The sequence below is a fragment of the Vulpes vulpes genome, chromosome 13 (assembly GCF_048418805.1).
Source record: "Vulpes vulpes isolate BD-2025 chromosome 13, VulVul3, whole genome shotgun sequence".
NCBI lineage: Eukaryota > Metazoa > Chordata > Mammalia > Carnivora > Canidae > Vulpes > Vulpes vulpes.
Genome location: NC_132792.1, coordinates 117,915,421 through 117,929,929, shown reverse-complemented (window position 1 = coordinate 117,929,929; position 14,509 = coordinate 117,915,421). Strand labels below are relative to the sequence as shown.

The 14,509-nt window shown below is 63.8% G+C and overlaps 1 protein-coding gene across 3 annotated transcripts; it reads right to left on the bottom strand.

Annotated features, from left to right (window-relative positions):
- Positions 1-324: 324 nt before the first annotated feature.
- On the bottom strand, positions 325-14,185 carry ZBTB7B (zinc finger and BTB domain containing 7B). 3 transcript variants are annotated; one of them, XM_072732487.1, is made up of 4 exons: positions 14,117-14,185; positions 13,860-13,959; positions 1,493-2,655; positions 325-1,086 (listed from the first exon to the last, which is right to left on the bottom strand). In XM_072732487.1, the coding sequence occupies exons 1-4, from the start codon at positions 14,158-14,160 to the stop codon at positions 621-623; spliced, it is 1,773 nt and encodes a 590-aa protein (XP_072588588.1). In that variant the 5' UTR covers positions 14,161-14,185; the 3' UTR covers positions 325-620. The 3 variants fall into 3 exon arrangements, with proteins under 3 accessions (XP_072588588.1, XP_072588589.1, XP_072588590.1); XM_072732488.1 differs by having other exon boundaries at positions 14,134-14,162; XM_072732489.1 differs by lacking the exons at positions 13,860-13,959; positions 14,117-14,185 and adding an exon at positions 7,983-8,356.
- Positions 14,186-14,509: the final 324 nt, after the last annotated feature.

Below are 14,509 nucleotides of genomic sequence, written 5' to 3'. Positions count from 1 at the left end.
CTCAGCGCTCGGAGCCCGGCGGGGGGTGGGGAGGGGTGAGGTGGGGGGGCGAGGAGGGCTCCTTCCTGCGGGCCCAGTCCCCCAGGCTTTCCAGCTTCTCCCTCGCCTTCCCCCACCTACCCTTCCTTCACCGGTCCCCTTTGCATAATTCACTGCCAGGAAAAGAGAACAGAAACCAGGAAGGAGGGGTCTCGGAAGGGAAGGGAGGGGCGGCCCTTCACCCCCGACACAGCCAAAACCCCTGGGGGCGTGGGGGCGGGGTGAGGCTTTGGTCCCGAACCCCCCAACCCCTAGAAACCCGCATAGCCGAAGAGGGACACCACAAGTCAGAAATACATTATTGCTTCTACTCCCCAGGAGCAGTCGGGTACAGGGACCCCACCTTGATGATAGAGCTGTAAATAGGTACTATCCCGTATCACTCCTCGGGAGATCACCCCAATCTGGGGGGCCTGACCCCACAACATTTGCAGCTTGGAACTGGAATGAGGGCTCTGGGGGGAAGGGGTGGATTTCTGAGGCCAGGGAGGCCCAGCGCCCTGACCACAGCTCTGTGTCCCGCATGCTCCCACTGCTTGGCATGGGCGCCTCACTGCTCCAGCCGGGCCGCTCTGCCCTCTTTAAGAGGACTCCATGGCCCCTTCAGCCTGAGGCGTACTGGGTGCCCCCTCCTCTTCCTCCTCATCAGGGTGCCCCAGGGTGGAGACAGGGGGCCCAGTCGGAGCTGACTGCTCCCAGAATCGAGCCAGAGAGAGGCGGAAGGTGTCCAAGTGGCCATTGGAGAGGTCGAGGCCAGCAGGGGAGGGGGCGGTGGCAGAGGGCGGAGGGTAGTGGGGTGGCGCATCGTCCTTGCGGCGCCTCCGGGTGCGCACCTCCAGGCAGTTCTGGCCCTTGAGGTGGCGCTGCAGGTGGTCCTCCTTGGCGAAAGCCTTGTGGCACAGGTGGCACTCATAGGGCCGGTCCCCCGTGTGCAGGTGCATGTGGTTCTTGAGGTCATAGCTGTGCAGGAAGCGGGCTGGGCAGTGCGGGCACGAGTAGGGGCGCTCTCCCGTGTGCTTCCGCATGTGGATCTTCAGCTTGTCATTCCTGGCCGGTGGCCGGGGTAGGGGGAAGGGCAAGGGAGCAAGTCAGGATGGGACCACCCCACTCACTTTACTGGCCAGGTTCCCAGGTCTTGTCCCATTCCTGCTGCTCCCCCACCCCCGCCCATTTGTTCACCTCTTACTGCAGGATGCCCTGGTTGACTTCCCCAGTCTCCGTTGGCAGGGCCACCCTCTCCTCTGCCTCCAATACTGAAGTTTTTGTGTGCCAAACCCACCTCCCTTGCCTCTTTCTCCCAGACTCCCAATTTTGGTGTCTCTGGTCACTCTGGTGACCCCTGGGCCCCCCAGGCCTTCCAAGACCACCTGCTTCCCCAGCTCGGGTCTCATAAGTCCTCTCTCCCTCCCGACCAACCTGGTCCCCTCTTGGCCCCTTCTCCCCTGGTGCTCACCGGGTGAAGCGGACACCACACACTTCACAGGCGAAGGGCTTCTCCCCCGTGTGGGTCCTCATGTGGCGTGGCAGCTTCCCTGCCCCATGGATGATCTTGTGGCAGACTGGACACTCCTGGGGCATCTGGGAGCGGCGTTTGCGCACCAGCTTGTCCTGGCCGTCTAGGCCCGGTGCCAGGGCGTCCTGGTGCAGTGAGCTTAGGTAGGCCATTAGGTCAGGATCGATGGCATCCTCATCTGAGCCCAGCTCCTCGGGGGACAGCGGGGGCCCACCTCCCTGTGCCATCCCATAGGCAGAAGGGTACACCAGCTCCTCTTCTTCTTCCTCACCCTCATAGGCCTCGTAAGTCAGGGGCCCCTCCGGGGGGGAAGCAGTCCCTGCTGGGGGGCTGTAGCTCTCCCCCAGCCCGCTGCCCGTGTTGCTGCCCACTCTGCCAGCCACCTCGTCCTCCTCGTAGGTCAGGGGGTGGGGGGCGGGCACAGTGGGGGCTTCGGGCACTAAGTGGTTTGCCCGGGCCCCCTTGGTCTGCAGGAAAGCTTTTCGGGGCTTGCGGCTGCGGCGGGCCACTGGCCGGGGCAGGGGCGGGGGCGGGGGCGGGAGGGGCACCTGCGGCGGGCTGTCTTCACCGTTGGGCACCCCCGAGGCTGTGGCCGTGGCGAAGGCCTCCAGGTACTGGCGGGCTCGCTCGCAGTCATCCTCATCAGGGCTGGGAGCTTCTAGCCCACTGCCCTGCAGGATCTCCATGCAGGCTGCGATCACACACGGGATCTCCAGCAGCCGTGCGGCCTGCAGCACCGCGGGCATGTTGGCGCTGCTGGTGGTCAGCGTGGCCGTGTAGGCAAACTCGAGCAGGGCACCCAGCGCCTCCGGCCCCACAAAGTCCAGCTCGCACACGCCAGTGCCTGCTCCCCCAGCGGCTGTACCGCCGCCCCCAGCCCCCATGAGGGCTCCGCCACCGCCCTCAGTGAAGAGCTTCTTGAAGTAGTGGCTGCAGGCGGCCAGCACAGCACGGTGGGTGCGGTATTCAAGGCCCTGCGTCCGGATGGTGAGGTCGCAGAGGTGGCCCAGCTGGCGCTGTTCATTGAGGCAGCTCAGGAGCTCACTGCTGTGGTCTGGGAACGGGATCCCGATTAGGTCGTCCTCGGGGCTCCCCATCTTTTCCTGCAGGGTGGAGGGGGGAAGAGATTAAGAGCTCCCAGGAAGGAGCCCTGGTGTCAGCCAACACTTACTGACAGTCTTCTACGTGCTTTGTAGCCAGGTTACCTTCCACAACCCTCTGAGGGACTGGTTAGCATCCATTCCACAGACAGAAGTGCAGACAGAGGAAGTGTCCGGCCAAAGTTAAGTGCTGAACAGTGCTCAGACCTAGACCCCAGACCCTGGTCTCTGGGTCCCGGGCCCAGAGGCTGTTTCCCACTGTGGTCCTGCCTGCCTCTGTGCTGGGAGGGCCCCCAGGGAGCTGAGCCTTTGCTAGAGACCCACTCCCCATGCCTTTGCAGGGAGTACTGGGCAGGGAGGTGGGTACCAGGGTCCTGGCCCAGGCTTCCTGAGGTGGCTGAAGGCCTCAGGGCTCAATTGTCTGTGAGTAGGGTGACAGTCCATGCTGGAGCCTCCCCACAGCCAGAGAGGCCAAGGACAAGAGCTGGGATTCACACTGGACCTAGGTCTGCTCCAGGCATGGGTCAGGTACTTTCACTGTAGGGTCTGGTGCTCTGTAAGAGGCTATGCAGACTCACCAGGCAGCTTCCCAGCGCTTCACCTTCACCCTCCTCCTTCTCCCCTCCCCCACCTACTAAAAGTTCATCTCCCCTTTTAGATTCCAACCCCCCCCAGGCCAAAAGGGAAACACAGCTCCCAGCGTCTCTCCCCCCCCACATCCTCCCCTCCCCCAGGGGGCCAAGGAGCAGCCACCCTTTGCTGGGGTGTCGCTGGCTGGCTCGGGTGCTTCCTGCCCCGCACAGATAAGCATCATCCCCGCCCCATCCCCCACTGCCAATAGGCCCAGCTCCAGTTCCAGCCCTCCCCACTACAGTTACCACCACCAGCTCTCCCTCCCCATTCTTGGCTAGTGGGGAGAGCCCCCCACCTTGCACTCACTGGCCCCTCCAAACAGCACCCCCTAGGCTGGTAGAGTGAGGAGGTCTGCTTGAGTCCCAGGTCTGCTGCTATCTTGCTGAATGACCTTGAGCCAGTCCCTTCTGTCTGTGCAAGGGTCTCCTCAGCTGTACAAGGCGTTGGATGGAAGTGGAAGTCCCAAGAGCTCAGCCCCTCAGCCCTAACATTGTGTGGGTGGGTCTGGAGCCAGTGGAGACAGACCAGGGTGGGCAAGAGCTGGGCTCTGGAGCCAGCCAGGCTCAACTTTGAGCCCGCACTCCCTGTGACTTCAAACATACCATCTCATCTCTGAGCCTCGTTCCTGGTCTACAGCACCTGGTCTATAGCAAGGGATAATCCCCACGGCTGTGGTGACGGTGAATGAGAGCATGTGGGGCACAAGGGCTAACATGCAGTAGGGGCCCAATAAACATTTTGGCCTTGGGAGGGAGAGACAAGGCCTCGCCCAGGGGCAGATTCCACACCAGCGCAGATGGCCTCTACTGAGAACCTGCTTTGGGACAGCTGGGTCTCCCTCCCTCAAATCACCCCAGAGTCAGCTTACTACTGGCTAAGCGACCTTGGATAAGTGACTTCCTTACCCCAGGAGGCCACCTTCCTCCTCTGTAATATTAAAGGCTGACCTACATGGGTCCTTAGGGAGAGTCCCACTGACCCTAGTCAGTGTCTTTGACGCTCCCCAAAACTGCTCAGCCCTGAGGGGAAAAGGTTTTTTTCAGGGAGCTGGAGGAGTCAAGGGCCACAGCTTTCGTCTTTGAAGTACAAGAATGGCATTGTCTCTGCCTGCCTCCAAGCCAGTCACCTTCAGTGGGACATGGGGGCTCCTGCTGGGTGTGTGTGGGGGAGGGGACTAGGGAGCAGCACCCACATGTCTCCCTTTTCCTGACAGGTGCCCCCAGGTGCTCCCAGCACCACCGCTTGCTCCCACCTGCAGTCCCTATATCACTTCTCTCCCAGGAGTGATCCTAGTTCCCTTTGGCTCTCCTGCCCGCACTTTACAAACAGAACAAGTGGCCAAAGGCCCAGGTCTTGGGAGCAAACAAAAACCGGGTGGGCAGCAGCAGTGGGCACCCTCCTGGGCCTAGGCAGGTCCTGGCCCTCCCTAAGGGGATGGGTGGGGCTGTCCTCGCTGTCCATTGGCCTGGAGCTGGGCACCCGCAGGCACGTGGCTTGCCCCATCCCTCTCCCTCCTTCCCTCCCCACCCCACCCATTCCTGCTGCTAAGCCCGCCTCCTTTCTCCCACCCCAGGGCTGGTCTCCGCGGCAACTTGGTGTGGCAGGGTGCTGATTGGCTGACCTGGCTGTCAGGTCACAGGCTCAGGCTGGTTCACCACGCAACTCACACAGGGCTTGGGCAAGGGTGGGTGTTTAACCCCTTAGGCCCAACTCCAGTGCCCATGGCCACGAGGTAGCAAGGAAGGAGGGGAGAAGCACAGGACACACGTAGGAAGGAGAGGTATTTGTGAGGTTCTCTAGCTTCTGGGAAACTCCCCCAACTCTTACCCAGGGCTCCAGCGCCCATGCCAACTGAGGTGCTGTCTGGAAATGATGCTGGTGCCAACCAGGCCAAGGGGGCACTCCTCCTGGTCCCATCATCTGGGGGTGGGGTGGGGCACCAGTGCCAGGATGCCCACCCCACCTTGGGCACCCTTCCCACATCTGCATCCCAGAGTGCCCAGCCCCCTGACGCCCCATGAGGGCGGCCCATCCCCACCCAGCCTGGCATGCCCCCTCTTGCTAAGGCCTTGTGGGCATGGGTGTGTGTGGTGGTTGGGGGGGCAGCTTGTGCCAGGGAACCAGGCAAGGTCTGTTTGCCTGGTAGGGGGAAGAACTGGGGGCCCCACCCCATCGCTCCCCCTTTCCTGCCACCCCCCCAGGCTCCCCTCACTGTCAGGCCTGCTAGACCGGCCAAGCAGGTGGGCAGCTCTCTTGAAACTGGGCCCTGAGTCAAGCCTGCCCCATCTTTGGTGGGGGGAAGACTTAGGGGTGAGAAAGGTAGGAGGGGGGCCAAGGTGGGAACTCCTATGGTGTACCTCAGTGCCCTAGGGCACCTGCCAGGGTGTGTCCAGCACTGTGGAGCACACTGGGCCTGACTTGGAAAGGAAGGGTCTGGAGCTCTTTTTCCAGGGGCTGACCTCAGGCAGTGTCCAGTGAGGGCTGGGGGCACCAGCACCCCAGATGCAGAGGCTTCAAGCAGCCGGAGAGCAGGGACATAGCCCCCAAGGGGCAGATGAGTGAGGCTGGCCCCCCTTCCCCACACCCTGGGGATTAGGGGAGTGAGGCTTAGTGTGGGGGGCAGCGGGCGGAACCAGGATTAGCAGTAGAGAAAATAGATATGGGGCTGAGATGCAGGCACACAGACCCCCCCCCCCCCAATCCCACCAAGGGCTTCTCCTTCTCCAGGTGCAGCAGCTCTGCGGAGGGAGGGTGAGGTCTGGCTGTGACATCCTCCTCCAGGGTGATGGAGGCCCGGGGCATGGCCTGGTGCCCACCCCCCACCTTGGCTAGCTACCCTCTCTCTTACTTCTTTCTCCTTTCTGCCCCCCACCCCCACCCCAACTCCAGCCTCAGGTTCTCTTCCTGTTTTTTTGGAGCTAAGTTTGCACGCAGCCAGGGTTTTGGCCTGTGGCTGGACCAGGGGGTGGGGAAGTAGGGCAGCCGGTCCAAAGTCCTCAGGGACCCAGGAATCCTAGCTCCTCAGCTTCTCCTACCCTTCCCAGGGCCCCTGGAGCCCAGGGGCTAGGGCCATCTGGACTACCCAGTTGGGAAGGCCGGACGAGGGGCTGACGGAGTCCCCTGGAGGACTACGTGGGTGGGCATGGAAGGCGGGCATGGAAGGCGAAGCCCCCTGGCCAAAGATGTAGGGCCTGGACACGCCCTCTATCTGCACCCCAGCCCCTCTCCGCACCCCAGCCCCTCTGGGCCAGTGCGTGGCCTACCCATCCCCCACACACCGCTTCCCCCTCCTAACCTCACCACCCCCAGCACTCACACTTCCTGGGGGCCAGGCGGGGAAGGGAGACCGCAAGCCACGAAGGGGGAAGGAGGGCAGGGGAGTTGGCTGCTTCCCGGTGCTGTGGGGGTTAAGCCTCTCCTCCCTGAAAATCCCCAATTCCTGATGCTCCTCAGTACTCTCCAGTGCTCCCCAAGATGAAGGAGATCTCAGTGCCCCTGCATGTTTCCTCTCCCTGACACCCGCCCTCGAGTGGCCAGCGGGCCACACTGGGGTGGGGGGGAGGTGGTAGAGGAGGGCATGGGCCACTTCCCTTCCCCAGCCTTGCCCCTTACCCCTTGGGGACTCCTGCCCACAGTCCCCCCATTCCTTGACCTCCTCTCCCTGTCCCCTCTCCACCAGACATCCTATGCTTCCCTTCCTTCAGCCTCGGCCAGCCTCCAGCCTCTGGCCTCCGCTCTAGTAGTCTGTGGCTCATGGCCCCCAGGAGCCACCTCGCCCTCTCCTTTCTTTTTCTTCAGGTCTAGACTCCAGCCTCTCCCGCTTCCTCCATTCCACCCTGCTCGGAACATCCCTTCCCTTCTCCCCAGGCGGGTGGGCAGGCAGGCAGAGAGAGAGGCCCAAGGAATCAGATCAAGGAGCCAGGCCTGCCTTTCGAGCCCTGGTCTTGCCATGGGATGGCCACATTCAGCACACCCATGCCACCCTTCTGGAAGAAGCACAGGATCAAAATTTGGGGGCCAGCTGGGGAGGATGGGTGGCGGGGGTGGGGGCAGTGCGGAGAGAGCGGATGTGGGGTGGGGTGGGGGGACAACCCAGGCCTCTCTGCCCGTCAGAATTTCCAGCCCTGGAGCCGCTGGGCTTTCCCCAGAGGGCACCCACCCTGGGCCAGGCGACAATGCACCTGGACAGACCCTGGACATTAGGGCTCCCAGCGGGATCTGCCTGGGCAGTGCCGGCTTCCCGTAGGCCAGAGGAGCCGGCACAAGGTGCCAGGGTCTGCCCGGTGCCCACCCCCTCCCCCCAGCCTAGCGTCTCAGGCTGGGTAACCGAGCTGGCTGGTAACCCCACACCCGCCAAGCCGCGGACAGAAACCTGAGCCCCCCAGCCCCAGAGGACACCCCAGCCCGATCCCCAGAGCCCGGCTCCCTGCCAGCCTGTCCAGCCTCCTGTCCTGGCCCAGCAATCCCTCAGCTCCTGTCAGCTCCTTCTGCTCCCCTGCCCTCTGGGTCCCCTGAGTCCTGAAGCTTCCACACACTCCAGCTCTCCGGACCCTCAGCTCCCTAAACCTTCCCCAGGGGGAAGCTTGGACACCCTCTTCCTGGCTTGTTTTGCAGTCCCTCTCTGACCCTTGGCCAATGCTAGGCCTCCAAGCCTCCCCTGAGGCCTGTTCTCCCAAGGCAGAGCAGGGCCTACTCACCTGAACGCGGAGGGGCCTTGCCGGCAACTCCTCTTGGCCCCTGGGGGGAGCAGGTTGGGAGGGTGGGGGAGGGCGGGCTGGGGGGGGGGGAGGTGGGGTGGCTGTTCCCCGCTCCAGCTCCCTCCTTCAAAGGGGCCGCCCACGACCTGGCCCAGCCCCTCCCCCCTTCAGCCTTAACCCTCTGGGTGCTGTCCCCCTCCCCCAAGCTGGGAGGGAGGGGTTACCAGAGGGCTGGCAGCGTGGGAGAGGGCCTAAAGTTTTGCCTGTGGTGCCCGAAGCCCCAGCTGTACCCACCCCCGCTCGTCCTCACTCAGTCCTGAAAGGGGAAAAAGGTGAGCGTAGGCAAGGTAGGAGCTGGGACAGTCCAGGAGGACAGAGGTGAGGAGGAGCCACGGGAGAGGCTGCTGGAGGTGGGACCAGGAGAAGGAAGAAGGGAGGGGAGGGGACAGGAGGTGGCCATGGCCAGAAGAGGGAGGAGGGGAGCCCTTGGACAGTCAGTGCCAGGGGTGACAGGTGCCCAGGCCCCTGCCCCCAGGAGTACACGGCACTACAGGGGGCCACAGGGAGGCCCTTCAGGCCCCTGTGGGCCCCCGAGACCCCTGGGAGCTGACCAAATCCTCCCCACCCTGTACTGGGCTGGGGCCCTCAGGGGCTGGGCAAGGCAGCACCCCGCCCTCCCCATGCCTCACCCCAAACCCACTCACATACCACAGTTCCTTGCCCGGGCGCCAGCCCCTGCCAACCAGGCCAGGGGGCAGCCCTTGTGCCAGCCCCCAATGGCCAGGGGGATCAAGGGGATGGAGCTGGCCCGAGAGGGGTGGACAGATGGGGGGGAGCTGTGGGCACGGAAAGAGGAAGGAGCCAGGAGGGGGCATTTGCTGGGAAGCCTGGCCCCACCCCTTGCGCAAGCTGCTGCCACCCTGGCCGGTTGGGTGGGACCCGCCTGGGCCTGAGGGGCAACTCAGGAGGGCTCTGAGCCCAGAGATGGGTGGGCCATGAAGTTCCACTGAAACACCTCCTAGGGTCTCTTATTCCTGGAATGAGAGGTGCCCAACGTGCCCTAGACACGAGGCCAGTCCAAGTCCTCCTGGGTTGAGGAGGACCATTGAAATGCCCCCTAAAACATCTCCTCCCCTTTCCCCCCAACAGCTGCTGGCTCTACGCCGCTGGCCTGCTGCCCCTCACCAGCTCCCGGCCCGGTTGGCACCTACCCACCAGGATGCTGGCAGTCCTGCCCTCCTCTCCCTCCTACCCTCCTGCTCCTAGCGCCCCATGCCAACTGTTGGCCTGGGGTGGGGGAGGGTTACCCCTGTGTCGTGGTGCCAGTCAGGCGGGTCCAGTCCCAGGTCCTACAGAGAAGGCCCAAGACACTGTTCTGAGCCATCTCCTCAGGAGGCTGCACACAAGTCAGGGCCTATACAGAGAGCCCAGAAGACGATGGCCAGCCCAGGAAGCACTTACTGAAAGCTCCATTCCCCAAGGTGGGTGCCAGCCTCCTAGCATTCCCTCTGCCTCAGCATTTGCTTGGGCACCAAAGTCCCCAAGATTCCTGAGAGCCCTGGTGCCTGTAGCCTGTGAGGGCCTGGGGTGGGGCTGCTCTCTGCCCTTTGATCGCCATAAAGGCAGGGAACCAGCCTAGAGGGCAGGGAAGGGGTTCATGGGGCCCCTCCATTTTACTCCTGCCAGGGGCAGCAGGGTAGGGTGGGGGCATCTCTTGGGTGGGGCTCTAAGGTAAGAATGGTAGCATGTCCTAGCAGAGAAGAAGGCGGGTGGGCATGAGTACCTGGTGTCGCATGGACACAGGATGGTGAGAACAAGGTGGGGACTGGGGTGAGATGCAGAAGGTACCCATGTCCCAATTCATCCAATCCCATCCAGCAATGTTTCCAGACTTAACCCTATTGAGAGAGCAAGGAGGACTACAACTCCCAGTATGCACTACAATTGTTCTGCATGTACCCTGGGAGTTGTAGTTCCCAAGAGAAGTCCTGTGTTCTCCCTAGAGCCCTGCTGATGGGGTGGGGAGGGCAGAGCAGTAGATTTGTTCAGAAATCTCCAAGGGGACTGCGTTTAGAAGAGGTAAAAAGCTAAGAGGTCCACGGTGGAGGGGGAGAGGACCCCTTCTCCCAGGCAAAGGGGAGGAAAGGAGGAAGGAAGGAGGAGAGGATGTCTGTTGAAAGGGGCATACGGGTGGGGAGGGGTGTAGGGGGGTGGAAACAGGAAGGAAACTGAAGCCAGAGACATGAGGTCGAAAGCAAAGGCCTGGTAGAGCCGTACTCTGAAGCCTGGCAGGGACTGGGAAGGCATAAGAGGAATTAGGGATGCCAACTGGTGGCAGATCAGTGCGTTTGTTGGGGTCCCGGGGCCCCTTCGGCCCCTGGATCTGGCACAGGTACTTGCTGGCTTGGCTCCGGGACACTAGCAGGCAGAGGAAGAGGTGGTAGGGAGAGGTCAGGCCAGGCCTAGTGGGCCACGTGCTGGAGGGAGGTAGGCAGGGGTTAGGCCCAGGTGTGAGGTCAAGGAATTATGCCCACAGAGGAGGGTGCTACCTTCAGGGCCAAGGCCATGGCATCTGGAGGCCTCAGGGAAGACAGAATGACATAGCCACAGGCACCAGCCTCCCACCCAGCCCTACAGAGGGGCAGGGGTGCAGTGAAGAGGGCAGCCCTCTTTGGTCTCCGTGTGGAATGTGTTAAAGGTAGCTCTCCCTTGGCCAGGGAGCCTGTGAACATTAGAGGCCACAACTCGGCAGCCCAGACAGCACTGAGTGCCTTTCCTTGGAGGGGGGTGGGGTGGGGTGTGTGGAGGTCAGAAGTGGGCAGAGGCTGTGTTTTGAAGCAACTTTCCCTAGGCTTCCCAAGGCTCTGAGACAGATGCTTACAGGCCCCAACTGAGACTCCTGCCAAGACCTGAGTATGACGGGGTGTGCTTGGAGGGGGTGGGGGTCTTCCTCGCCCCTCCAAAGCCCTTGATAGTGGACGACAGTAGCTCTAACCCCTTTCCCCCAGCCCCCCAGGCCCGCCTTGGCGCTTGGCCGCCTGTGCGTTGGCAGGACTGGGGGTGGGGGGGCAGCAAGGCAACTTCAAACTGTCCGGGCAAAACGTCAAGTTTACTCACGAGTTTACTCAGCAGAAGGAGGGGGGAAGAGGCTCGAGAGGGCACACCCCATGCCAGGGTCCTATCCGTCTCCTGTCCCCACCTTCCTACCCCCATTCTCCTCTTCAGCCCTGGGCCAAAACAGCCATAGGCCCCAAGGCTTGGTGGCAGGAGAGTCTCAACTCTCAGAAGGTCACGGAACCAAGTAGGCCAGAGGCAGGAAGCCCCGAAGCAGAATCAGAGGCTCCTGTCGGAGGGCAGTACTATGTCCAGAGCCCAGTGACTGCCCATCTTAGGGCCTTGGCCTTGGACTAGAACTGGGTCTCTCAGCCACCAAGAAGGGGGCAGTACCAGGCCAGACTTACTGCATTTGAGTGGTCCCCTGAGCAGTGACTTCTGACCCCAGATGACCAGTCATAGGCAGTGCCCCAGGCAGCATGGTGCCATCTGGGAGGCCATAGGATCAGGGGCTCGTTCTCTCAGCCTTGGCTGGGAATGGGGGGCCAGCACCCTATCTGACCTACTTCCCTTTCCTCCCCACCTGCTTTCATTCTCTGCTGCTCTCCCCCAGCCTTCACTGTCCCCACCCGAGAGGCGCTCCACCCCCCATGCCCGCTGGCCCCCTCCCCCACCCTCCCCCAGGGTGCCAAGTGCAAGCACACAAAGGGCCCGATGGTGCATTGTTAGCCCAGCCCCCGCTGCCCGCCGCACCCTCCCGGGTCGGGCATGAGGCCAAGGAGGAGCTGGGGGCCCTGGGTGCCAGGGGGCACCACGGGGAAGGGGGAAGAGGTCAACACCTGTCTCCCAGCACTAGGGTCCATATCAGCCAGAGCTGTGTGGTGATGAGAGTGCCCTGGGAGAGCAGACCTCTGGCCTGACACCTGAGCCTGGTGGGCACTGCCTTCCTCCCTCCCCAGAGCCCCTCTGGAGGACAGTGACCCCTTTCTGACCCCTGTGCTAAGGCTGGGGGGTGTGGTACCCAAGGGAGGGGATAGTGCCTGGGGGTGCCAGCAGGCTGCATCGTGCCTGCAGCAACCATGTAACAGAAGCACGCTGGGGGAGCTGGGGTCCCGGGGGCCGGGGCCAGGACGCAGTGACAGAGATTTCTTCTTGTTTCATCAGCTACTCCGGGGGGAGCCCCCTGCCCTTCTCCCCAGTCACCACAGGCAAGGCGCAATGAGTGCTGCCCAGGCGCAGTCACAAATTTGGCCCTCCTGGGCCTTGCATGGCCCTCCAGGCGCCCACTCTCCCCCACAACCCAATGCCCACCCCATGCCAGCTCTGCTAGCAGTGCCAGGCAGGTACAGGGGTGACCAAACCAGTTGGTGTGTGGCGGGGGAGCAGGAGGCAACCCCATAATCCTCCAGGCCTCACCCTCCACAGCACAGACACCCTCAGGGAACAGTGAGTCCCCATCCTGGTTTAACCCCTCACTGCTGGGTCTGGCTCCCCCCCCCCAGGAGCTGCCTCCCTCCTCCAGGGATAAGTTGGGGGAAGGGGGAGTCGCTACGCTGACTCACTCCTATTCTCAGCTGCAACTAGGGGTCTGCAAGGCGTTGGGGCGGGGGTCAGTTCAAGAACGCCCTCCACCTGGCCCGGAAGCCAGGACAGCCTGCTGGTCTCCCCCTCTCCTCGGCACCCACTTCCGGTGTCCCAAACTAGGTCAGCAGCGCTCGTTTCCTGTGGGTCAGCTAGCACCCGCGCCTCTGCCCCTCCCCTGCTCCGGACCCAGGCTCCCCGCCCCCCCCCAGGGCGCCCCGAGGTCTCACCACGTCTCAGCCGCCCTTTGATACGTGGGGGTTGTGCGGGGCGGGGGGCAGGGGACCCGCCCTCTCTCCAAACAGCAGCAGGGCCGGGGCGCCTGGGCAGGCACGTGTCCGGGCACAACCCGCTGCCCACGCCGCCCCCCCACTCCTGCCCCCCCCCCCGCCCCGCTCTGGCCGGGACACGTCGCTCTCTTACTTGGGGTGGGGTGGGAGGAGAGAGCGAAGGCTGGGAATGGAAAGCAGCCCCCCCACCCCTTTGAATGGCAGCCCTGTGCCAGCGGCGCTCCCAGTAGCTTCCACGACTAAACAGTAGCGACCCCCACTCTGGAGGGGCAGGTGCGCGGGCGCCGGCGGGGGGGCGGGGGTGGTGGTGTAGAAGTCCTCCCGGCCCCTCGCCCTTGCTCCGGCCCGGGGAGGGTGGCGGCGGAACCGGCGCCCGCGAGAAGGGACCGGGACCGAGGGCGAGCCCCACTACTGGACACGGAGCGCGGCTCCGGAGGCGCAGGAAACCGAATAGTCCAGCCGGTAACTTCCCCCCCCACCCCGGGCCGCGGCGCCTCCTGCGCTCCCCCCGCCCCCCGCGCCCCTGGCCCAGGTCCAGCCCACCGCGCCAGGGGGCGCGGGGGAGGGCGCCTTGTCCCAGTTAGAGTCCGTCAGCGTTTCCATTCCCTCAGCCCGGGCGGATCGGGGGTCTCCCCGCAAGTCCCAAAGGAGACGGGGGAGCGCTCGGCGCCGCCTCACCCTCTCTCCATCCCGGAGCCGCCGGTCGGTCTGGTCCCAAAAGTGCAGAGAAAGTTTCTGGGGGCCCCTCCGCCCACCTTTCCTCGCACTTAAAATCGACTCCAAAGACGCGGGGTGCGGGGAAGGCGCCGGGAAGAGGAGTGGTGGGAGTCGGGTCTGCATGCGTGTGTGCGCGCGTGGGGGGGGGGTCCCACTCACAGGACAGACGAAGGACACTGCAGTAGTCTCGCGTCCGGGGGACCCCGAGCCGGGGACAAAAGTAGGGTCCACTCACCTCTCCGCCTTCGGGTCCGCTGGCCGGAGCCGCTGAAGCACGGGGTGTGGAGAGAAGCGCGTCCCCCGCCGGCCCGGGGGCTTGGGGCCCTGCTCCGGTCCTAGTCAGAAGGCCGCGGTCAGTCGCTCGCCGCTCTCTGCTGGGGGGCTCCTCCTCCGCAGCCCTCGGCCTCCTCCTGCCGCCCGCCCCCCCCTCGGCCGCCGAGAGCCGTACATTCACCTGGCTCCCACCCGCCCCCCCCTTAGGGCCCGCCTCACCTGTCCTGCTGTCTCACCTGTCCTCCCGCTGGCTTTCCCCCCATCCCTCCCCTCCCTCCCCCCGCCCCCTGCCACCCCCCAAACTCCCCCCCCAACCCTTAGCAACACCCTCTGTCACTTCCTGGTTTTTCACCCGCCCCCCAGGTCCCCCTCCCTCCGCCCAATAAGGATATAAACTTCAACCCCTCGGTCCAGCCAGTCCCTGCGGGGCGCAGATGGGTCCCTCCCTCCCCTGGCGCTCCCTTCCTCTGAGCTTCTACTCTGCTCTCCCAGCCTTGGCCACCCTCCTCGTTTTCCCTCCTTCTCTCCTGCGCTCTCTTTCTCCCTCCACCTGCCGCGGTCCCTCTCCCCCTCCCTCTCCCTCTTTCTCCCCTAGCCCCTATCTCTAGCAGT

Excerpts from the sequence above, each read along its gene's own strand:
- ZBTB7B (XM_072732487.1), bottom strand. The coding sequence starts at position 14,160 with ATGGGGGGAAAGCCAGCGGGAGGACAGGTGAGACAGCAGGACAG. Across the intron at positions 13,960-14,116 it reads CAGGTGAGACAGCAGGACAG|GACCGGAGCAGGGCCCCAAG; the intron begins GTGAGGCGGGCC and ends CCTTCTGACTAG. Across the intron at positions 1,087-1,492 it reads TGTGGTGTCCGCTTCACCCG|GAATGACAAGCTGAAGATCC; the intron begins GTGAGCACCAGG and ends GCCACCGGCCAG.